The sequence below is a fragment of the Canis lupus genome, chromosome 34 (assembly GCF_048164855.1).
Source record: "Canis lupus baileyi chromosome 34, mCanLup2.hap1, whole genome shotgun sequence".
Lineage (NCBI taxonomy): Eukaryota > Metazoa > Chordata > Mammalia > Carnivora > Canidae > Canis > Canis lupus.
Genome location: NC_132871.1, coordinates 19,721,714 through 19,747,806, shown reverse-complemented (window position 1 = coordinate 19,747,806; position 26,093 = coordinate 19,721,714). Strand labels below are relative to the sequence as shown.

At 33.2% G+C, this 26,093-nt stretch overlaps 1 protein-coding gene across 7 annotated transcripts in view; it reads right to left on the bottom strand.

The window, feature by feature from the left end:
- The window catches only part of LOC140624199 (sodium channel protein type 1 subunit alpha), a 140,141-nt gene that overhangs the window by 4,350 nt on the left and 109,698 nt on the right, over window positions 1-26,093 (bottom strand). For 6 of the 7 annotated variants that reach the window (XM_072810926.1, XM_072810928.1, XM_072810927.1 and 3 more), the window contains 9 exons: window positions 22,840-22,960; window positions 21,650-21,804; window positions 19,786-19,959; window positions 16,909-17,031; window positions 9,621-9,902; window positions 7,139-7,192; window positions 5,282-5,419; window positions 2,867-2,971; window positions 1,056-1,326 (listed from right to left, as the gene is read on the bottom strand). In XM_072810926.1, the coding sequence (XP_072667027.1) occupies window positions 1,056-1,326; window positions 2,867-2,971; window positions 5,282-5,419; window positions 7,139-7,192; window positions 9,621-9,902; window positions 16,909-17,031; window positions 19,786-19,959; window positions 21,650-21,804; window positions 22,840-22,960 (1,423 nt within the window). The remainder of the gene's footprint in view (window positions 1-1,055; window positions 1,327-2,866; window positions 2,972-5,281; window positions 5,420-7,138; window positions 7,193-9,620; window positions 9,903-16,908; window positions 17,032-19,785; window positions 19,960-21,649; window positions 21,805-22,839; window positions 22,961-26,093) is intronic. The other variant, XM_072810931.1, reaches the window with a different exon arrangement.

Genomic DNA, 26,093 nt, shown 5'->3' with positions numbered 1-26,093 from the left:
ACTGAAGAGTTCAGGAAACTAAGTGTTTCCAGTTACATGGTCTCATTCAATAAAGAGTGAGTTAGTCTCACTATGTGTGGGTGTGTGAGAGAGGGAGAGAAAGAGGAAAATAGAGTGAAAGAGACGAGAGGTGAATACAACCTTAGTACTCTTGCCACAACTGATTACACCATAGATCAGTATAGAAATTGAAGGCTACTTGCAACCTATGGGTTAGAGATAAGACCAACTTCTTCAGAGGGAGTAATGGCATGAAAAGCTACCTAGCAGAGGTGCCCCATATTGAATGGTAAAATGTTGACCTAATCATATTATCTGGTTTAAGAAAGAATGAATACTTTCAGCCCACAGATAGACTTCTTCACTTCCCTGGAGCTAGAGTTGTATCTTTAATGAGATGAGCTATTGCTCACGTGATGTGTTGTACATTCCAGACTTTGAAGTGTATAACTGTTAAAATGATGCCCCACACCGCCTCACATCTTTTTGTGTATCATTACTATAACCCCATTTCAAGGTTATCTATAAAATCTCTACCTGATACCCTTAAAAGAAACTACCATCTGTATTTGGTAACATATTGCACTTAATTTTCTTTTCACTCTATACCTTTCTTTATCTTGCCACCAGCTTCCACTCCTATCTACATGCTAATGGCTCTGTGTCTATATCTCTGATGTAGTGTCTCTCCCGAGTATCCCAATAAATTTCTAGTTCTCTTCTCAACAGAGCCATTTAGATGTTATGCAGATTACTCAATCTCGACATTTCACAAATATTTTTATCTTGGTTAGTAGCACATGCCTAGTTCAAATGAATGAGAATTTACCCTTAGATTCACCATAATCTAAAATGGTTAGAAAAGGGTTAGGATACAATACTCTACATATATCAGGAGCCTCATTTTGTAAGAAGACAAACACACAGGGATGAAATACAAAAAAAAAAGATTTCAGAGTGGTTATTTGTGAGTAGTGGGATGACTTCTAATTTAAACTTGAATGTTCCAACTTTTACTTTTCCTGAACAGAACTTAAGAGATTTTAAATACTTACCTACAATGGAGAGAATGACAACCACAAAATCAAAAATATTCCAGCCTATGGTAAAATAATAATGGCGGAGGGAGATGAGCTTCAGCACACACTCTCCAGTGAACAACACAATGAACACCAGGTTGATGCGTGACAAAATGTTAGTCACATATTCACTCTGGTCATCTGTTTCTACCATCATTGTGACCATGTTGAGACAGATGAGAATCATGATGCTTATGTCAAAAACTTGTCTGGTTACAAAGTCAAAGACCATTCCTTGAAATTTGTTCTGTAGGGAAACAGAAATGGTTTTAGCAACCGAGGAGTTTTCCTATACATGTTGGCATCTACATAAGTACTTTCTACATTAACTCTCTAATACTATGCATAGTAACCACTGACCCTGAATTTTGTAAAAGATGACTTACACATTAATTTTTAAAATTTAGTTATCAAAATTTCTATTTATCAATATGTATTCCACAGAATAGCAATCTCTGTCCAAAGGGGATTTCTGAAAAGAAACACTGCATGCTGTATACTTCACTCAGAGGCACAAAATGCATAGTAACATATTAAGATTATGAGAAGTTAGAAAACCTGCTTAATTTTGTTTTACCAGAATATCCCATGATCAGTTGGACCATGCAGCCATTTCAAAACATAGTGTCTATTAACATTCCATTTGTCTTATTCTCAAAGACTTGTTAAAGGGAGCTTGGAACTTCAAGAACATATCTATAACATTATGCATTTAAAGGCTATAAGTGGCAATATTGATGTTCTTTGACTGAATAGTCTTTGCTGCTTGGCACAGAATGCTGAGGCTACACAGGAATAATCAGACCAGAATGATATTCCTTATGCTCTGATATAAAAAATTAATGTCTCTATCACTGATCTGTGGTTCTGCTCCCCATTTCTGCCACTTTTAGTCACTGCAGGCCATTGTCTGGCTCATTTTCCAAGGCTGTTCAGGAACTCTGAGGATATCTTCTATCTTAACATTTTTTCAACACATAGTTGACCCATTTCTACTGCCAGTGATAAGGTTTAACAGAGAACAGTATGTATTTCTCATCATTTTCAAGAAGGCAACTCTTGGCTAGCACAATATGAATGTTAACTAGTATTTTGCTCCCTAATGGACTCCATGAATTATTTTAACTTCATAGATCATCATGACAAAATCAATACAGTGTGGGATAAGTCTTCCCCATTTCACAGGAGTTGTTTGGTCAGTTCATCATGGAAACATAAGAATTGTTATTTATCAACATGAATTGTATTTATTGACCCTGACTCTGAAGACATTAGTAACTTCTAACTTCACAGCCATAAATACAAACAGTAGATACTAGAATTCTTTTGTTCTCCACTCAGTACCTCTAATGGAAAATAAAATGGAAGTAAGATGTTATTTCACCAACATTTTGTCAGTCTGTTAATCTAGTAGAAAATTGCATGTATTTTAACCCCATCCAAGGTTTACTCCTCTCTTTACATTTACTTGGCAACTACTCTTGAATTATACGACCAACTTTTTCTTGTGTATATCACCTACTTATGTGTCTCTGCCTTTTAGTTTGGAGTCTAGTTGTGTAGTTAGAAATACCCTGAAAATAGGGTGCGTTTTCTGTTTTCTTTATTTTGGTGGTCTTCCCTTTTTTAATTTTTTTTTTTACCATTACTATAAAAGGTATAAATTAATGAAGCTCTAAATGTGGAAGAAATCTTTGCTATTGGAAATGTCAGCTGCTATCTCTCCTGTGAGAAAACCCATGCAATTTTTAAATTTTATTTTTCCCTTATCATTTGGTATTTCTTACTCCTGGTCGCGGTATAGGCTTTTGTGGCTTTTTTGATCCTAATTTTTTCATGGCATTATAGTATTTCTTCTGTTCTTCTGTCATGAAGATGTCTTGACCTCCAAAGTATAGAAAAGAAAAAGAAAAACTCGTTAAAATTATGTCCCTTTGCACATAATTTTTCAATGTTAAACTTAAAAGAGGTAATGGATAATTAAAAAAGAAAATGGATAATATAATTATGCCTAGGACTTTGAATTTGAAAAACAAGAAATGTATTTTTTATGTACTATAATATTATTTAATTCTCTCATTATACAAAACTGACTTTATTACTTTCATTATTATTTTCCATTAGAAAAAAACCTAGAAACTGAGAGGGTAAGTATTTTATCCAACATCATATACTTAGAGAGTGGTAAAATTCTATTCACTGAGACAGGAAATACTCAGTTCCTAATGCTATATACTGCTTTTCAGAAATTAAAGACAATGATTTTCTTATTCCAATGTAGCAATGCATTATAGTATGTATATTGTAAGATGGGTTAAAGTTACTCACAAAAAGCCACTTTCACTTTGCCAAGAATTGGAACAAAAGGATAAAAAGGAAATTGGCTAAGTTGGTAGAAGAGTTATGGGATACATCAGAGATCATGAGTATGGCAAGAATCTGATAGGCCAGGAGGTACAGAGGATTGAAACTCAGGCTAATAAGTGAAATAAAGGCCTTACATTGACCATAGAATATTAATAACAATAAAAAGGGATGGGGAAAGAAAAAAAAATAAAATAAAAAAAAAGGGATGGGGAAAAGAATGTTCTATAGGCATTTCATACAATGGAAGCACTCACAATAAGAAGATACACTGAATAAAAAAAAAAAGAAAATATACTGAATACAAAAGATGAAGGAATATAAACAAAAGAAGAAATATAAATGAGAAAAAGCACTCAAAAACATGTTTATACATCTAGTAATAAAAGACCTAAAAATTAAAATTAAAAACAATTTTCATTTATCAAATGTGAAGTATTAAAAATTAGAATGTTTGATGCCAGTGAAACAGCAGTGACCTGGGAACATCCATACACTGTTTTAGGAGTATGAGCAGGCATATTATTTGGAGGAAGCAAAATACTTTAGAAATTAGTCTTAGAAAAATAATTACTTTTTTTTTTTAATTTACATGAAGACTTTTGACAAGGCACTATTTAAAGCATTATAATTAGTAACAACATAAATAATCAATTTGTTGGGCAATGGTTAAGTATATTATGATAATGTATATACAAAGACTTAACAGAATGGAAAAATATTTATGTTAATTCAAAAGAGAATTTATAATTATATGCAAGACCTCTTTTTTTTTTTTTTATTTTAAGTAGGCTCCAAACCCAGCATGGGCCCAACACCAAGCCCAACGCTGGGCTTGAACTCATGACCGTGAGATCAAGATCTGAGTTCAAATCAAGAGTCAGAGGCCCAAATGACTGAGCCACTCAGGTGCCCTGAGAATTTATAATTATAGATAAAATAATTTTGATACCAAAAACATGTGTAGAAAAAGTATGAAGAGAAAAGCATAAAATATGAATAGTGATTATTTCCAAGTAATGATGTTTCTTTACTTTTCATATATTCTAGAATGTGCATATATAATTAGGATGATAAAATGGGCTTTATAAATGGTAATAAAGAGCTGTTCGATTCAACACTGGAGCTAATAGTTTATGATTAAATATCAGAGAGAAGGAAGTGGAAATTATACGAGGAACCAATGAAGGAAAAAAACAGTAGGAGATGTTTACATCTTATGCTTAATTTATTGCGAACATTCTAAGGGTTTTCACTATAAAGTATATTTTAAGGAGGGGATTTATAGGGATAAAAACAACAAATTGACCTTGGAAAAGGGGCATATACTTGGGTTCTTTTCCAATTTTTTTCCTAATTATTTTCTTCCAAAGGATTGAAAATGTGGCCCCCTGGCTTAAAAGAAGAAAGAAAGAAAGAAAGAAAGAAAGAAAGAAAGAAAGAAAGAAAGAAAGAAAGAAAGAAAGAAAGAAAGAAAGAAAGAAAGAAAGAAAGGAAGGAAGGAAGAAAGAAAAGAAAAAAGAAAAGAAAAAAGAAAAGAAGAAAAGAAAAGAAAAAAGAAAAGAAAAGAAAAGAAAAAGAAAAAGAAAAGAAAAGGAAAGGAAAAAGAAAAAGAGAAGAGAGGTTTGTGAAGCTATGTACAGGAATACAGAGCACAGTTGTTCTTGACTTCCAATACTCTGAAACAGATGGACAGTGGATGGCAGAGGAGAAGAATGCAAAATGTAATTTAATATATATGCCCATTTTACTTCTGAATCAAAGTACTCATTTAGTGGAAATAACACTCCCAATAATTTTATCATCTTAGTGGGAGAGAAAATATTAGAAATACTTATCTTCTTTTTTTGCTGGTTGAAATTATCTATGATGACACCAATAAACAGGTTCAAGGTGAAGAAGGACCCAAAGATGATGAAAATAACAAAGTAAAGATACATGTATAGACTTTCCTCATACTTAGGCTGGAGTTCAACCTACCAAAGGAGAAGAGTTCGTAAAATATCATAATACATTTTGTTGCCAGAAGTCATGGGTACTTTTTCATGAGAATAGATAGAAAAGAAAATGCCTAGTAATACTTAGCAGTACTTTTCTTTTTCCCTCTTGAGAATCACCTACCTCTAATAAGTCTCTGAAATTAGCCTTTAGACATGTTTTCATGTAAAAAAAATATGGTTGTTATAACACTTTAGAATCTATTTTTATTACTATAAATACAACTAATATCTTGCTATAAGGATAGTAGAGTGTTAACTTTGGTAATTTTTTTTAAGTTCTGAATTTTAATAATTTACAAATTATTAGTGAAAAATTTTATTCCAGAAAATATGCATAAACTATGCTTAGACACAACAATTTGTGTATGCATGAATTTATTTGGCAAACAAGAATTGAGTTATTCATTTAGATGTTCAGCATCATACCTTTAACATTACAATAGCCATTGAATTTTTTAGATTGGGTAAATATAACCAAATATCCTTCTCATGAATTTTCAAGTGATAATTTAGTCTTTAGATTGTACTTACAGTAAGTTATCAGTGAGCTACCACATATCACATAGTAAAGGGTAAATGAGTCACAGTAGATAGGTCCCTAATAAATTCATGTCTTTCTAAAGATAACAGAATTAAAACCAGCCAGACACACAAAATTGTGATAACAAATGAAATAACACAACTCTGGAGGATATCAGAGGAAAGTCAACATAAAACTAGAGCCACTTATGGGAAGTGCACATCAAGAAAGGTAGGTGAGCTCTAATGGGTCAGTTTAAAAATTACAGAGACAGAAGTTATTTTTCATGATAATAGACAAAACAGATTGGACTTCAGAAGAGAAAGATGGGGCAGCCCGAGTGGCTCAGCAGTTTAGCGCCGCCTTTAGCCCAGGGCCCAATCCTGGAGACCCAGGATCGAGTCCCACGTCAGGCTCCCTGCATGGAGCCTGCTTCTCTCTCTGCCTGTGTCTCTGCCTCTCTCTCTGTGTGTGTCTCTCATGAATAAATAAATAAAATATTAAAAAAAAAGAACAGAAAGATGAAGACAGAACATAGAATTTTATGAAGTTTTGAAGAGTAGGGTTGGAATAAGCATGGATTTCAGTTCTCTTCTTAAAGCCTGAAAGAGGCTATTGTAGGAGAAACCAAATAAAATAGGTCTTGCCTTTGATGATACAAACTTAAAGGAAATGTTGACCACTGAAGTGATAACATCATTGGTAAAGGCTCCAGTAAATTTATGGATACTAAAATCATACAAATGAATGAATTTGACAGGGATTATTACAGAAATCTAGAGATGGACAGCATCTCTAACTTTTCACACTATCTACTTACGGAGAGGAACTATACATTTCATCTACTGATAGCAATCATGTATTTTTTCACATTTGCTCTTACACACCAAAACTACTGCTTATGATTATAAAATTAGTAGATAACAAGAAAGTAAAATATTCGTCAGTTTTTAAATATAGGAATACGTTACTTTAACTTTCAAAATCATGTTTTAATTTATTTTATTAAGGTCTTTCTGATAAACACAGCTATCATTGAATATTAATTTGAGTCATGTTTTTTCCTTTTTAAAAATAGTCATCATAGAATCATCCCATTTTGCTGCTATGCTCTGTTGAGTTAATTTTAGTACTTAACCAATACTATGAAAAGGCAGGATACAAGAAATACTTACATTTCTGGAATCAACTGCTGCATACATTATATCCATCCATCCCTTAAATGTGGCCTATTAAAAAGGACATGCAAGCTTTACTTTGGAATAATTCAGACCTGCTGTTTAATAAATATTCTTACGTATCTATTTTTTTTAAAAAGAACATTTTTGAAAGGCATTTCAAAACAAATTTTACATAGATTTTGGACAAATATCATATCTTAGTAAGGCTTTTCATTTCTAAAATACACAATAAACAAAATGGTTATTTTATATATCCTCCTGCTTGATAACCAACTCACAAATACTTTTCAATTCCTTAGAGTTAATGGAATAATGCAAATTTGAAGTGCTATCGAAATTTGGTGGAATACTTTTAGAAAGCTTTACAAATGCCAACACACTTGATAATAAATATAGCTGCAAAAACAATTGACAATTTAGATCCACAATCAACTGCTGAAATCTATCTACTCGGTGATGACAGTGACAATAAGTTTAACATTTCTCTTGATTGTAACACTCTGAGGATCAGATTGATTACATAAAGTCAGAGCTGCAACTATTCTTCTAAGAATTTTGAAGCATGGCATCCAGAAATAGTCTTTTATTCTATTTTTTTCTCTGTAGTTTTTGATGAAAGTGAGTTAATATGGGTAAAAGTGGAAAATAAAACAGTAGATACTTGGTGTTCCATATTCAAGACAGATCCCAAGTCTAAAAGCTTATAGTAATTTGTTATTTGTCAGAGAACATAAACTTTAAACCCTGGAAGTCTGAGATGATTGTTCTTAGCTAGTGAGCAAGTCTAGCAAATCTTTCAGCAACTGTATCCCAACACATCTTTGTTTTCATAACACTAACACTTGTGAAGTGGTGGATGTCATGGGAAGAAAGCCGAGAAAGGGTGAGTGTGATGGCAGTAAAGAGACAGTAATAATTCTTAGCTAGAAAATGGAAGCTGTTTGTACATCAGAGAGGGAAATGTTGAATGTCAATGGCTGAGGTGAATGATAGAACAAGTCAATTACACACTAGGCATATGAAGAAAGGAAGTGATTTGAGGAACCAGTTCAACGAGTTACTCATCAACAGAGGTGATTTTGTAGAAAGCCAACTATAAAGAAGTACTTCGAGTTTCTTTAGTGGTAGAATTTATTTAATGGCTCCATGCACGATCATTATCCTACATTTTCAAGTTATTTAGCATTTTAAGGCATTTCTTGAAAAAATTTTTTCTTTTCTCCATTTTATGGAGGAAGTGATACACTTTAGTGATATTTACAAGTGCGGTTATTAATTAAGGGTTAGGATAAATTCTCAAGAGTGTCATCATGTGTCCACTATAATATTTAAAGAATTCATACTTGCCAGATTTTTTAAATCCCTATTTTAATTGCTTAAACATTCAGAGTAAGTCAGAAACATCCAAAAGAGAAATAGGAATTTCCAACAAGAAGGTGGGAAGAACTTGTCAAGGAATCATAGTACAGACACCTCTGAAAGAGATGTTAGAGGGTTTTGACCAATGCAGGTTTGTTTGCTTGGTTAGTCTCCTGGTTGAACAACTGAAAACAATCCTGGTGAACAGAAATGGATTTCTGCTCTAAAGCCTCTGTAGAAACACAAGGAAAGAACTTTTATAGACTTCTTTTTTTTTTTTTTTTTTTTTTTAAGCTCAGTTTTTAGTGGCCAAAAAAGAGCAGGATCTTTCTGTGTTTTTCAAACAATCTGGATTCTGTTTTTAGCCACTGCTGTGTTGTGATGTAGCTGTTGCAAAATAGCATCAAATATACATCCTTCAAGGGCCACCATCTTCTCTTTGTGTTTTTATAAATTGTGAACTGTTTTTCTTTTGTGTAAATTAGGCTTAAAAACCAGTAATAAAAGGCAGGAATACTTAGATAAAATAGACTTAATTGCACTGAAAAGTCATTTGACAAGACCATGGCTGCTAGTATTTCATTTCTGAGTTCAGGCACTACCCTGTATTATTTCCATTTCACTGTAAGGATCCAACCCTAATACCTAAATATCATTTACTCCCTGATTTTCAATCCAAATCCTACAACTCAGTAGCATTAAACTGCCACCAATTAGTTACAATCCAATCAGGTGTGTTAAGTGTGTATGTTTGGGGAGGGTGATCCATCAGCGTACAAAGCTTTCCAGTAGCAATAGAAAAAAATACCAGCAAACTTAATGGCTAATCAACTTGTTCATATGGGAAGAGAGCATATGGGCAGGAGGAGAATAAAACCTTTGGGAAGAACTGAAATAGCTGGTCACTATCAACTATGTCTGCACTGAATTTCCACTGACTGGTAGCCACCCATCTGGGTTCATAGGCTCTTACTAATAAATCAAAATTAGAAAAAAAAGTCTGTTATAAACTTTCTTCTTAATAACTAACTCTCTTCTTAGTAACTCAGGTGTTTGTCATTACTTTGTTATTATTCCAAACAATAAACAAATTTCAGAGAAAAGAGTGTTCACTTACAACTTGAAGCAAAGAGAGATACCCAAATCCTACATTATCAAAGTTTACTTTCACATTTTTCCATCGGGCAGTCTCATTTCTTTCTATTAGTTTTAGGCAATCAGAATGATTATTCACTTCGGTGATGTCAAACATGTCACCAGTTGTGGTGTTAATACAGTGGTAGAATTTGCCAGCAAACAAATTTACGCCCATGATGCTGAAAATTAGCCAGAATATAAGACAAACCAGAAGCACATTCATGATGGATGGAATTGCTCCTAAAAGGGCATTCACAACCACCTAATACACAAATGGAAAAAAAGAAAAGTCAGAATTCTTATTTGTTAAAAAGGAAAAGACATTCCCTAGTAATCTTTAGTATTTCCATTTTTTTTTTAAAAGTATCAAGACTATTCTAGGACACTTAAAAGTAAAGTAAAAAAAAAAAACTTAAAATGAAATCCATTCTTTCTTAAGCAATACATTTAGGGAAACAAATATAGACAATATAACAAAGAAACAAAAAAAGTTTAAGAAAAGAGAGGAAGAAGTACCAAAAAGTTAAAGGAAAGGCAAAATCAGAGGAATTTGCTGCCAGATGATATTAGAATATTTGTTGTTTATTAGAAAAAAGAGAAATAGGAAATCCTAATACAGAAGATTAATTTTTAAAAAGGCAATATATTAAATAATGAAACTAAAATATTTGGACAGAAGTTGGCTTGACCAACATACTTTAATAAAAAAAAAGTTCAGATGTATAAATATAAAAATATTATTAAATGCCTACTATAAGTTTTGTCCTTAATTATTCATGCATTGCTATGACTAATAATTTTTGCATAAGAAGCAAGACCATTTAGCATTATGTATTTCATTAGATCATCACATCGTTTATTTCAAGCTCCAGTCATGTCAGTTGTTTCATTTACTGAGTTTAATTCAATAAACTTATTTTAAATGAAACATAATAGAAATTAGTTTCTTAGGAAAATAAGAAAAGGGGGATGTCATACATAGTTCCCAAATCTGATGTGATTAACATCAAATTCTGTGCTAAATAATTATCTATTCTTTTTCTATGGGAGCATGTTTTTTTCCCCTCTTATCTTAATTTCTGGATCCCAGATGAAAACATCTGAGTTTTCATATTTGGCAACACTGTAGGGATAGGTGTCCTTGCTCCCTGCTTGACAGTGCCCATTGGAGCTGTATAGGAGTAGCTAAGAGGGGAGATAAAGACAGGACCTCAGATGCTCGTGAGTGGCAGAGGATGCCTCAGACTTGAACACTGATAGCTACATTAATGCTACCTATGTACTTCTATTATTCTTGTCATTCTGGTCCAATGTAAACAATAAGCATCAAAGTATTTTCTATCTGCCATTTGATGCCAGTGCATTTTTAGAACAAAGTTTTTTGATTACATGTCTGAAAAAACAAATACATGAGCCAATTCCTTCTGCTTCTGAGCTATGTTTAAAGTTTGCAAAGAACTCTAGGACTTTTGGGATTCCAAAACAATGTGCTAAGTGGGCCAAAGGAAATAGTAAAACCACTACTGGCAAAGGTAGGAAAATGAGCGTAAACATTTAGGTTGGTGGGGTCACCCAGGGAGATCCAGGTGATAAGGCCTACGCAGCTTACCAGACTGAAACATGGATCTTATCTCATTTCCCTGTCTGCAGTAATACCAGTTGATCAAATAAATCCTATTTTATACCTCATTTTAAATGTGTGGATACACTTAGATTTCTCTTGGATTCAAAATTTGATAGGTGGAATCAAGTTAGTTATCTCCCTCCTTTTCTGAATTTTTTGCCTACCATCCAGATTAAAAAAAAAACACTTATTTTTATTGTGTATACACAGAGTACATGTTAAAATGCATTTTACCTACAACAGTCAGTTTAGAGTATGGTGACCTATACCTATTCCTGAAGTTCTTTTCATGTCAATCTGTAGGTCCGATACTTCTTTTTTCAAATCCTTCCTCATCTCTGTCATTTCTTTCTCATTTTCACCTTCATCTTAAATCTGGCCTCCATTAATTCATAGTGGCACTATTGTCAGAGTCTTCTAATTTTCTCCTTCCTATGTGATACAAATTCATCATCCCCAAGTCTCACTTTAAAATTACTTAATGGATCTCCACTGATTATCTTTTCCTTGCCTCAGTATTCAAATCAATTCACAATCTACATTTCTAGTTTAAACTTCCCTAGCCAACTACCCTCATGCCAACCCAACTAATACAATTACCAGACAACTGAGATGCCTTTGAAATCCCTTGCCCAGTATCCCCCTTTCTGGAACATTCTTTCTTCTACAAGGTCTAGTTCACGTAGCACTTCTTTCATGAAGCCTCACTTCGCCCTCCACGTTAGCCTCCAAAACAAAGATGAGCGTTTCCTCTTTTGAATTTAAGAATCAGAATTCCAGGGCTGGCCAGGACCATAGAGATAATTTAGAATGATGTTCTCTGTTGGCAATGAAAAAAATGAGGCTAAGATAGATTAAATTCAGAAAGTAGACTAGAAGTAGCATCTAGGGCTTGTTCTTTCCATTCTACATCACTCATTCTCCATAGAGTTGCTCCTACTAACCTGGTTCCCACATTGCTCTGTCTTAGAGTTAACTGCATTCCTGTAATTTTGACAGACAAGAGGCTTTTTCTTTTTTTAACTTAAGATGCAAAAATATATTTGTGAATTCTCCAAGGTCTTCAATGCTTTGACTATGGGAATATAGTAGAGTACTTTGAATATAGGGAAAAAATGGTGGAATGAATGAGTGGAGTAAAGATTAGCTTAGCATTTATTGATGAAAACAATTTTTAATGTTACTTTGGACACGAGATGAGAATAAAGAGCTGGGCATAACAAAAAATTGGGGGTTAGCCAGTAAGTCTGAGAGGTCTACTTTGAAACTGGGGATTAGTTTTGTGTTAAAATGAGCTCTATGTAATTCGTGACGCAAGTAAGTACTCTGAAGCAGTGTCTTTCAGAAAATAATTTGCAACGTTGGCATACTTTCGGTCCAGAGAAAAGGTTTATTTTTATGAAGATATGAAGATAAAAGAACTAAAACATTAGGCACAGTATTGGGAAATCTGCTATACAAAGGTCCATCATATTTAAAATTTCATTAAGCAATAAAGTTCAGAGCAAGGATTGTCTTTTCCCAAGAGCCTCAAGGCATTTCTTGGTTCAGCACAGAGGGAGGTGTATTAATTCTTTCCAGGCTCTAGGGAACTGCAGTAATTGTTTCCCATGAGGTGAAGACACTGGGCAGAAATGGCCTGAATTAATTGGAAAGAACAGATTGAGGTTGTAGGATGCATAAAAGAAGATGTCTAAGGAAGGAACGATCTTAATAAATTAATATCAGAGATTGCGTCTTCTCACAAATGTTTTGCAAAACATCATCAATAGAATTTCTCTATTCTAGTACAATCCATTCTTATAAAAACTTTCTGTATCTGGTTCACCATCTGCATTTTTATTAAATCAACACAAAATGAAGGATTGACAGTTAAGTATGCAAATTAATGTTAGGAATTTTGATACATGTAGAAATGTCTTGTCTGAACAAATTATCTCTGAATTTCAAATACTACTACTCATGGATTCTAATGCTTCATTAATCTAAATACAAAACCTATATGAATAAAAATCAAAAGTAGGCAAAATAAAATCACACATTTTTAAATACAAAAAAGAATAATGGAATTTTTTAAAGAATCTACTGACTACATTTGTGTTGTGGGGCTTAATTAAGATAATTATCTTGGAAAGATATGATACATCAATTATCCAAGTAAAATCTCCAACTTTATCTCTTTCAAAAATAAAAACTCTCCTTCTTGTACATTAGTTTCAAACTTTAAGAATAAACAAAATATAGATTCATTTTTATTTATGTTTTCATTGTGGTATCTTCTAAGATCCTAAAAAGTTATTTGGGAGTGACTTACTCTAAGAAATGAGTTTATGGATTAAATTCTATTTAATACATATGGTAAGATGTTTCTGTTTTATTTCAGGGCAGGTATTCTAGTTTGTATAATTCAAATATATAGATCTCTTTGTACTTACTTTTCCCCATTTAAAACACAAAGCACATGTGCTAACTCAACTCTTAATACATTGTTTTCTCATTACATTTTGAAAATAACCCTTATAAATTTCCACGTAAAAATGAATATGGTCATACATAATCATTATGAGTCTTATGAAATCTGGGATAGTGAACCCTAGTTTCTGCTCACATATATCAACAAGGCAGGGAACTGACTGCTGGTGTCTGGATGGCTGTTTTCAGGACCCAGACCGGTGTAAAAAATGCCGAGGGTTTAATGCCTCAAACAGCATCATCAATCAAAAAGTTAACGTTTTCACGCATTCATTCTAAACCAGGTCGCCCACCCTCACCAATCAGATAATCTCCCCGTAAATGGATAACTCCATAAACACATAACTAAATCATATTCCGTGAAGCTTAATGAAGATATCAACAGTTGGTGTTCAGACCCACAGAGGGTAAGTTCACAAAGATATTTTTCTCAAAAGAAAACTTAAGACAGTTGAAAATAGGGGATTAGAATATAGTGTATTTTCTCTACTGTGGTACGATAGTACCCTTCCCAATCCCTCCCTCACCCCACTACACAAAGTCACAGTGAAAGGATGAAAGGTAGCAAAAGGGGTAATACAGTACCCATAATAAAGGGCTGAGGGGAGGAACCAGCGCTCCACCCCATCCAAGTTGGAGCAAGATTATCCTATATAAAATAGAAATATATAGTTTGTTATTAGTTAGAAATCTGATATTACAGAACATTTGGTGTTACTTTTTATATATGATGGTCTCTGTCTGTCTCCCTATCAATCAGGACTTGAGTTCTTTTGAAAAAGAAGGTATCTAAGATTTCCTAGATTAGGAAAATAAAAATACAAATTTAAGTACAAATTTTATGTTACTCTAGATAGTCACAACATCAATTCACTCAGTTCAATTTTACAGGTTGAAAAATTTGGACTGGAAATTTGAAATACAATAAATGTTTAAAAGCTGTCAGCCAGAAATGTGCATAGAACATGCAAAACATAAAGTGCAATGGGATGATAACTTATCACTTTCTAACTTCTTATCAGGCACTACATAACATGCTTTATTTGGTTATGTTGCATAAAAGCACATGCTTGAAAAAGTGACAAATCAACAAAAATAGAATGAGTGCTCGATTTACACTCTGACACAGCTATTGTGATTTTATGCTGCTAGTGAAAAGAATAAAATGAGAGTTTCTGCATATATTCAAATATCACTTCCCAATGATAGTCATCATTATCATCTCTAACCTCACCATCATCTATGTTTACATTTTTAAGAAAGTAAAAAATTCAAACACTAAAAATACAAAAATAGAGTCAATAATTAGGTTATTTTGTCTCTACAATGCCAAACACCTCTTGAAATGATCAGCCATTTTACGGTTGTATATATGCTGTCACTATGAGGCAAGAAACCATATTCATAAATCCTATAATTTAAAGATGAGTTCACCTCCTATTAGCATCAATAAAGAGTTTATTTTTAAAATTCTCAGTTGCAAAAGTTAATCTCTCTTTATAATATAAAAAGCATTACTGATCAATAATAACAGATAAGGTTATTTCTGTAAAAATCAAAGGTAGACCCACGAGACCAACGTCATTATGGAAATAAAGTGTTAAGCATGGGGATATCTGGCCATCTCAATTGTGGATTTAATACATTTTCAAAAGGTTAAATTTGAAACGTTTATAACAGCTTTAAATACTTAGCATCGTTCAGATTTCAGAAGATGTTTAAAAGGTATTACTTTGATTCAGGTAATATGTTTTCAAGTAGAATGTACAAAAATAATATTTTTCTCAAAAACTGAAACTGCCTGTCTGAAACAAAAGAAAGTAACATTTTAATTGGAAAATAAACTTAATTTTTACATACCCTGGAGAGAATTTCCTTTAACATTTTAGTAAAAATGTGAAGATCTCTGTGAGAAATAAAATAAGACTGCATTATATTGTGTTAAATTGTTTCTAATGAGGAAAAAATTTTCTATATATGTTAGGGAAACTAAAGACAAGTCTCATGTTCTTAAAGTGACATTTAAAATAAATCTTATTTTAAAGGAACACGTAAGGCTATGAACAACCTACAAGATGTAATTGGAAGTCTTCAATACAGCTTAGTTTCTATAAGCGACTAAACCTTAAGCATTTTTTTTTTTTAAAAAAGCAATGTTTTTCTATTGGAATCACACTTAATTCAGCAGCTTTGCTTTGGTAAAAGAAATTTTGACTTTTTTTTTTAAAAGGAGCTAATTTTTTAATGTTATACATCTTATATATCAATGCTTCATGCATTTTAAAAGGCATGGAAAATAATAACTCAGTAATGGCAACATTTATAATCTGTAATGAATCATAGGGATAGCTGAATATTTCCTTGAAAGGAAGAGTATAAAATTTTCTGTGACTCAAGTGAAATTTGAGTTATGCTTAATTTATGAATTATCTATGGTAATGAGTCAAAATTACATTTTCTGTTCATTATATTATAAATGCTTTATTGTCATGAAAAATTGTGTGGATTTCCACATAATCTTTAAGTTAGTACTACTATTTACATAAATTAAAAAGATTAATGCAGTTATAAATTGAGGCTATATTAAACAACTTTAAAAAAAAGTTTAAAATTCAGTCAATATTTAATAGCTACCTTTGAGCATATTCAAATAATGCAAACTTTGGCATTATACAGACAAAATTTTGACATTTAAAAATTGTTTTCCTTTCCTCTTAGGCAATGTGTGAGTCACATTATTTTCAATAAAACTCATTAAGTACAATTTAGGTCATCACAATGAGAAGCATATAATGTAGACTTCACTTCAGTGGATTATTATCCTATCATTACACATAGTACTTTAGTGGTGCATCTGTTTTTGTTGTTGTTGTTGTTGTTGTTGTTGTTGTTTTTTGTATACAGGTTGGTAAGGAAACTCCCAAGGTGGATTAGGAAATAAAGTCATTTTAATAAGCACAGCAGATAAATGATATTATATCATTTCAAGGGAGGCCTAAATTCTCTTGCATATCACACAGAAGTAAATATGCAACAGATAAAATGATAAAGTAGCAACTTTGCAAGGATTTGCCATTCCTTTTGCATGCATGGGTTTTCCTCTTATAAAGTTTAGTTTAATGAATTTAATTTTTACTATATGTAATACTTCAGGTTCTTTCATTTTCCTTACCCTCATCCCTTCAAATCGCGATAAGGCTCTTAGGGGTCTCAGAGCTCTTAGTGTCCTGAGAGATTTGATGGCACCAAGTTCTGAGTAACCCAAGGCGTTTGCTGTTAAACTGACCAATGAAACCTGCACCAATAAATAAGTAAATAAATAAAATCATCATACAATTTACTATATAATATAATAAATACGATTTTTTCTTATAATTACTCAGAAGAAAAATGGTTGTATATTTTCAGTAAAGCTTTTAAAATTTAAGGAAGTATTTTCAGCTTGATGTAAAAAAATGTAGTTTTCAGGATGTCAAAGGTAGTAGAATAAAAACCTTAAATGCTATGTAATTTATTAATTGTTAAACTAATTTATCAGTAGAGCAATTAGATAGAAAAACTAGATAAAAATTAATTTTTAAAAAAAGGAAGAAATTCAGGTATAAGAAAAGGTAATTGGTTATCCTTCTTTATTTTATTAAGTGAATTTAGAACTTTGGATGGCCAGTAGATAAAATACAAAAGCTGCTATTATACCAGAGAAAGCAAGAAATCTTAGTCCTGCATTGTATGTTCAACTAATTATAGTTGGTACTCTCAAAAATTAATAACTTGGCACATTGATTTCATAGTTGATTTTTGAAGGTGTGCTTTTTTCTTGCTAACCTCTGTTTTTTCTCTAGTTTATTCAGATGTAAACAATGTAACCTAATAAATAATTCCATCATGAAAATTACTCAAATTTTTCTTTCTTTTTCTTTTTTTAAAGATTTTTATTTATTTATTCACGAGAGACACACAGAGAGAAACAGAGACATAGGCAGAGGGAGAAGCAGGCTCCTTGCTGGGAGCCCAATACGGGACTCGATCCCCAGACCCGGGATCAACGCCCTAGCCAAAGGCAGACGCTCAACCACTGAGCCACACAGGCGTCCCAAATTTTTCTGTACTAACTTACAGCTTCTGTCATACTATCTGGCTGAAAATGGATAATCAATAAGTATTTGCCATGAAAATAAATCAATGCATTTACTTAATTTTTATGAAATAAGAGAGAACTAAGAAACAAAAATGTTAGGTGTCTAAGTCTCTAGCTAAAGAACGTACCAAAACTCCATATCCAGAGCTACAATTTCTTTGGTTTGAAAAAGAACTAGTATTGGACAGTTTCATATATACTGGATACTATTTTTGCAAAATTTTCTATTTTTAAGTATATTAAGTTGCCTTATGTTTAAATATACTTTTTATATTACTTGCAATGTGCTATAATTTTTTTGTTTTTTAAAAAAGATACACTGATCCTTATGAAATAATTAAAATAGAACATTGAAAAAAATGATTATTGCAAAATAACAAGATCTATATAGAATTATTTTCTTAATATATTTCAGACTATTGAATTTACTTTGTTGCATACCTGAAACTAATGTGACATTGCATGCTAATTATACTTCAATAAAAATAATTAAAATAAAGTGTTTATAATCTAATAACTAAAAAACTCAACTTATAACAATAAAAAAATCATCATTTTTTCATTAAAAATTTAGACATGAATAAGCATAGTAGAGAAAAGCCAAGCTCATGGTTTCAAAAGGGTTTGATTATATTTAGATTTAAAATGTAGTGTGAAAAAAAATGTAGTGTGAAAAATTATGAAGAGTTGAAATATAACTTTTTTTTTTGAAATATAACTTCTAATGAAACCTCAATGTCGGAAATTTTTTCTTTTGTAATGATGAAGCTATTCTACTTTTGAGGTTTTTCTCAATTGACCATTTCATAATAACGTCATTAAGCTTTTCAAATAGCTCTGGCTTTGCCTTTATTCAGAATTCAGGAAATATAACATGCATGACTCTGAGCTCTAGAAATACATTCCACAATAAACCTGTGTGGTCTTGCTGAATTATTATCTATTATCTTTTGGAGATAAAACTTGCCGGGATCCCGGGTGGTGCAGCGGTTTAGCGCCTGCCTTTGGCCCGGGGCGCGATCCTGGAGACCCGGGATCAAATCCCACATCGGGCTCCCGGTGCATGGAGCCTGCTTCTCCCTCTACCTATGTCTCTGCCCCTCTCTCTCTGTGTGTGACTATCATAAATAATTAAAAAAAAAAAAAAAGACACATTTTCCTGCAGCTGAAATTACAGTAAATTGATAGCATGAAATATTTTGTTTAAGAAATCTCGAAGGCAACCACCTGGTTTGTGGTAGATGAAATATTATTAATTTTTCTTGGACATGTAACTTCTGGGAAGGGCTGTTTGACCTATTATGGGCTTGCTGCAAATGGAGTCTACATCTCGGGAAACTCCTGCAGCTGCACCAACCAGAGTTTTTCCCTACACTCAGTACACTTCACTGCCTCTAATGGATAATAATCTCTGTAATCTACTCTTTAAACTCACCCTTTAAAACTTTGAGTAGATCAAAGAGAATTTTTTAAAAATGACAGTAGCTCCTACCATCATCACTGTTTACTGAGAGCCTTCAATACCGTGTGTACTAATATCTTTTTACAGATTCAAGAGCCAGGTAATTCACTCACTGGCACACAACCAATCAGTCATGGGACTGGGATGTGAGCGTGTGTCTGTCTGATTCGCAATATAAGGGATTTAAGCAACATACCCTATTTCACCACTTTCTCTACAAACTGCTGTGTTCTCTGTTTTTTATCCTAGATAACCTCCCCACCCCCTGTGCTAAACCAGTACTAAGCCAATGGTTTACTACAACACTATCATTCAGTGAATTAGTTTAGCGTCTATTAAGTAGCATATCCTGTCAACTCAGCATACTGGTCAGAGATTCACTGTTCTAGAATGAATACAGATAAGACAAATTACTGTGAATATGAGGCAAAGATAGGGAGGATACTTACATCAACAATTAAGAAGTCTAGCCAACACCAGGCATTGGTGAAATATGTTTGATAGCCATATGCCACCCATTTTAGAAGCATTTCCAGAATGAAAATGTAAGTGAAAACCTTGTCAGCATATTCCAACATTGTCTTAATTGTCTTTCGCTGATCAATATATATGTCTTCAAATGCCTGTAAAGAAAAGTTATATATTTTAAGCTTTCTAAAACTATTACAGTCTAGGCTATGTTTCTGATCATATATTTTTTCCCAGATTTTATATGTATACATATGACATTCCATTGGACTAGGAGGGCAGAGGGGTAGTAACTATTGCTGTTTTTAAGATTTTTTTCCTCTCAAAGATCTTTTAATGAACCAGGGGAAAGTTACTCTCCATTGATGTTATAGCCAGAAGAAAGAGGTAAAAGCATAATTCTCATTAATTTGACTTGTTTAGGAAACAGTTCTTGATGCTATATCCAGATGGTGCTACCCCAACTTGAAGTTATTTATTTCTTTTGTTTCATTTCTTTTGCTTCTTCCTGTTGATTTTTTGCCATAATAGGAAGATTGAAGAAATAAAAAGTGAAGGTTTATGTTTTTCATAAAGCAGAAATTGTAATCGATTATCACATTGCCCAATTTTATTACAGAGTGGGGCTCATTTGTCTCCTTCTCTCCCCTTCATTTTGTTGATAGTTTAGATTTCTCAGCAGAGCTATGCTATGACAATGATGATAGGATGAAAATACTTTTCATTTAGATTGTGATATTGTTCTTCTAATATGAACTTTTCTTTATACTTAACATCTGAGTCTCACATTTGTTTCAGGGGCAGATTATCTCTTGTATAAAGAGGCATGCAGAGAAAATTTATGTCATTAGAAAATATGCAGGAAAATAAAGACTTATGTTCCAATTATAAACCTAAGTTATAAACTTAAGTGAGTGTGTATCAATCAGACAAGCTCATTTTATCTCTCATCTATCTACCCTATGGCTTAAGTATTCTATTTGTGTCAGTGTTTTTCTAAAATGTTACCTATGTTATGCTTTATATTTTTATAAGTGATTTTCATATAAATATAAATTAATTTGTTATAAAAGCCATCTTCATATAAAGAAAAAGTGATCTTTAAATGAATCACTTAGGCATGCTGCCCAATATTTTTTGTTACCAATATTCCTTTGTTTCCTGAGTAGCATAAAAATAGTGGACACAATTAAAAAGGGACAGAGAAGTGGTCCCTAAGGACTTATTGGCTGTCCATAAACAAATGATAATACCATTCAGACACAATATTCGTCAGAACTCAGAAGTCCATCACAGGACTTCTATTAACTACATTGAGTTGCCATGCTTACTTTCTTGTTAAAATATGAGTAATTGAATATTTGTATTCTTTGGTTATAATGAATAAGCTGGAGGGACAAATTTTCATAGGTTACTTACAAGTAAGCAAAAATTAAGAGTTTATTAGAAATTGTAATAGTAGAAATAAATCCAGAAGTATGTAGTTAAAACATTAAATCTATAATTTGGAAGATGGGATGTGGGGGTAGGCAATGAAAAATGTGTTGGAGACAGGTAGAAGAGTGGGTGGGTGGACAGGTGCTAAGTGGGTAGATGGATGGATGGAGGGATTGTTGGATACAGAGATGCACACATATTTAAGGAAGGAGTCTTAAGTAGAGATAAATGAGGTTTATCAAACAGAGGTTATGGCTGATACCATGAAAATGAAAATGGATGTAGGATGAGGGCTTCGGAAAGAATGCATTGGGTACTAAAACAGTGCAATAGAAAGAATTAAAAAGTCATCAGTATTAGATTATCTTAAACTTAATATTGTACCACTTTTACTTAATATTCACTTACCAGTGCACCACTACTAAGGAGAATCATGAAAACAATGAAGGTCTCAAACCAGTTATGTTCAACTATTCGGAAACATGTTCTTCTCAGGTTCCACCATTGTTTTCCTCTCCCTTCTTCCACACTGATTTGACAACATTTAAATCTTTGTACACAGCCTGCAAGTATAATGTTCAAAGAGGAGTAGATGAAGTAACTTCTGTTGCCTCAGTAATATTCTTTAGCATGTCCCTGATTGATCTTTTTACTACAATTATCATCTCCGTCTTGCTAGGGTAACTCTCTAAGCTGGAGTAGTAAAAGCACATTCATTAGCTGTGTGAGGTTGTGAAAACTGAAAATTATTCAGCCTCCTTAAACAGTTTCCTGGTTTTTCTGCCCCGGGTCATATTGTCCAAGAAAGAACTTTGAAAAGTACAAACAAATGTAAAGTAGCTTTGCCTTGTCCTATGTCATCTTATTGCACTCTGTTGAAGTGACACTAGTAGAGGAGTTCAAAACGAATATTAGTGATAAATAGAAAACTTCCCTTTTGAAGAGATTATAGAATAATAATGTAGATATCCCCCAACTGGGTTTGTTACTGTTTTATTTTTTGAGGTGTTTCTAGAAGAGCTCACATAATTTTCAAAATTAATTTAGTCCACTAAGATGTGATTGGTTGGCCCTGCTTAGATTTCTCATTGCTTTCCTTATACTGCTTTTACTCACTCAAACATAAGAATTAAATCCACAGATATCTGTGACTACCTTTGCAAACACCATGGAGGATACAAATACATTTTTTTAAGGCAAAAAGAAAAAAGTATGGGACCTGGACCTTGCCGCCAAGAACCTTACATTCTTGTTTTCGAGAAAAGATATAAACCCAGGAAACCTACCTCAAGGCAAAAACAAAAACAAAACAAACCCAGAAAACAAAAAGAAAAGAGAAAAAAGAAAAAGTCATGTATGCTAGAAGAAAAGGGAGGAAGGGAAGGAAGGAAGAGAGGGAAGAAAAAAGACAGTAAAGATACATATAATAGTTCAAAACAGAAAGAGAAGAGTTATCATAAAGTAATAAACAAAAAGTTATCAGCTGAATTAAATGGGTATATTTATTCTATTATGAATGGTCCATCTTGGGTGATCAACAGTTAAAAAAAACCTGCACTCTATAAATGGAAGATTAACGTGAGGGTCACTGCCTTTACCTTCAGTGAAACAGGCCTCAGGTTCAAGGGTTTCCTCCGGTTCCACTATAGGCTGTTCTTCTGCAGGTGCACCAATGTCTACAGTGCTGCCTTCAGAGGAGCTACTGCTTTCATTGAGTTTCTGTGCATGAGGTGGACATAAAAAGTCAGTCACTTTAATTTCAGTAATGAATAGTCTAGAAAGAAAGGATTAGTACTATGAATTGATTTTTTGGATTCTCCTTGAAGTGAAGAGATTTTAAGTTTAGAGCAAAGGACAGGTTGAATAAGAAAAGGAAATAAGAAAATTGTCTGTTGTCTCCTTGCCATTATTCACAATGTTAGTATGAAACCAAATTGTTATGTTATGAAGTTACAGATGGCCATCAGGAACATGTACTAAGCAAACCACTTAGAGAAGGCCCAGAGAGAAGGTGAGGGGGGAGGAAAATTAATTGTTCTCATTTTGTAGATAAGGGAACTAAGGCCTAGATAGGTTAAGAATTTGTCTAACATCATATAACTAGTAAATGAGCAAAGCAAGATTTGAGAGAATTACTCCTGAGCCCAAACTCCATGCTCTGTCTTCTGTGCAATCACACTTATAATTTTCCCATCAATTTAAAACTGAAAATAATTCATTGAAAAATGTGGCAAGATTAGCCTAACAGGTGAAGAGAATCTACAATTTGAAGTGAAAAACAAAAAACAAAAACACTTATACACACCACAAACTAATTACGCCATTTTATGTAATACAAATATTCAGTATCTTCATGGAAATTATTTCATCAGCTACAGCAAGCCAGCTCTTTGGTAGCTGTAGACATGAGTTCCATTTAATTTCTGTTTACAGTAATTTTGCCAATCTAATTATATACTTGCTATAAAGCAAATGTCACAATAATAAGTTAAGCACAAGCAGTAATAAAACCCTTTGTTATACAGTATTACTTCAACTCACAGGGAAATTTTGGTTGTTTTTGTTTGTTTTGAGTTTTTATTTACATTTTAGTGAGTTAGTATCTAGGGTATTAGTGGTTTCAGGAGTAGAATTCAGTGATTCATCACTTACATGGAACACCTGGTTACAGGGAAATTTTTTAAAGTAATATTGAAAAGTCTTTTTAAAATTTGGACAAATCCACCTTTTGCATATCACAGTTCTTCACACATGGTGCCAAATATCAGCCTCCATATCAAACTTCATACCCATTAGTAAATGCCATTATTAGTCATCTAGATTTCAAATTTCCAATCAGCAACTGTATTAAGGTAAAAAGATGTGAATCTAAAATGATATGAAATTAATTTTTATCAAATGCCTCCTCATTGCCTCCCTGAATATCCTCCTCTGATGTGTCTTGCCCGGATGATGATAAAATAAATTGCTAGCTTTTTTTTTTTTTTAATGCACAGAGTTACTCCAGGTCTAACTGGTTCAGATTTTCTATAGATAAGAGTGCTATTGCCAATATATCAAACTTTATTCTTAAGAATATTCTTTAAAATCAGCTATTCTTGTTTTACAACCCAATTTTGTAATATGTTACCAGTTACTAGGTATAGACAAGTGATCCTATACATGCTTACAAATTAATTTGCAAACACTTCTCAAGCAATATAAGTATATTCTACAGTCAGCCTGGAATACTGTAAGAAAGTAGAAGCATGCCTAATGTTACTCAAACTCAAATGCTCTCAATTAAAGTCATGACTTTTTTTTTCTATCCTAACCTACTCCTTTAACCATGTTTGAGGCTGGTTGTTTGCAATATCATTCTTCGAGCAAACAGACTCAAACTCTCCTTTATTCTTAATGCTTTTCTAATATTGACTGTAATTGAAAGTCAGATTTGTTAAATTTTACCTTTGTAATAACCCTTCTCTCAGTCTCATCTTCCAAATTCCTGTGGGCTTTCTGTTCATTCTTGTCACTTCTTTGGAGAGTTATACTTAATAATTATTGCCCTCATTCTAGCCTCACCTAATTCTGGAACTTTGTGGGCCACAAAGCCTATTCTGCGCTAGATGCCCAATAAATACTTGGTGAATGAATACCTCTGTTTTATATATTCTTGCCAGATGAAGCTTTTTGTCTCCAACTTAGCACTCCAACCAAATTTCCCAAATCTGTCCTTCACAGAAGTTGTGCTTTAGCCAAGGTGAACTTCCTAATGTTCTCTGGCTGTTGCTCATAGTAGTTATTTTTGCCCATTATCGTGTCAGAATAATAATTGCTGCCTCATCTAAACCCCCTTCACCACTTTATCTGCACAATCTTTTGGGCACATATTGCTTTATCTAACCTACCTGTATTCTAATTGACTTACCACATTAACAATGGTTGGCATTTTGTCTGTGAGACACAATGACCGATGTGCTCGGTGTGCTACAGTTGATCGGTGTGCTAAAGTTGATCAGGTAATTAGCTACACTGTCACACCTGTGCATTGCTGCTTTCACCAGGTGAGCTGTTTGCTTATCAAGAATAAGTTATATTTGTTTTCAAATCATTGTGCCACTTTAAATTATTGTAATTATGTAATTTACGCTTACATAATTTGATAAAATGAATGAAAAGAAAGTCTTGTTGTGTCCATAAAAACTAAGTTGAAATCATTGTATACATTTAATAAATAAAAATCCCCCACACATATACATACACACACAAAAAACTTGTTATAAAATCAGGCATGAATTGCTAAAAAAAAAAAAGGAGGGGAATGGGGACATGCATTTCTGGAAGGATGCTAAATTCGGGTTTTATAAGGTTCTGAAAATCTCAATCCTTTTTGAAAACAACCTAAACTGGAAATCACAGTTGAAATTATAGGTATGGCTCAGGCCAAAGAGAGGGTGCAGAACTGCCAACAATGGAACACCTGTTAGAACAAGAGGCCTAGGGACGCCTGGGTAGCTCAGCAGTCGAGCGTTTGCCTTCGGCCCAGCGTGTGATCCCAGAGTCCCGGGATCGAGTCCCACATCAGGCTCCCTTCATGGAGCCTGCTTCTCCCTCTGTCTGTGTCTCTGCCTCTCTGTGTCTCTCACGAATAAATAAATAAAATCTTAAAAAAAAAAAAAAAGAACAAGAGGCCTCAAGCAACATTTGATGTAGGTACCTATCATTTTTCAAAATGAGGCAGTTTATAATATCTGGGATCTAGGAGAAATTTGCACACCTCTCAGGAGTGGGACACGATTACAAATTAGATTTTAAAAGTTACTCTCCATATTTGGCTTAAACAACTTCCAAAATCAACATATTGCAAAGA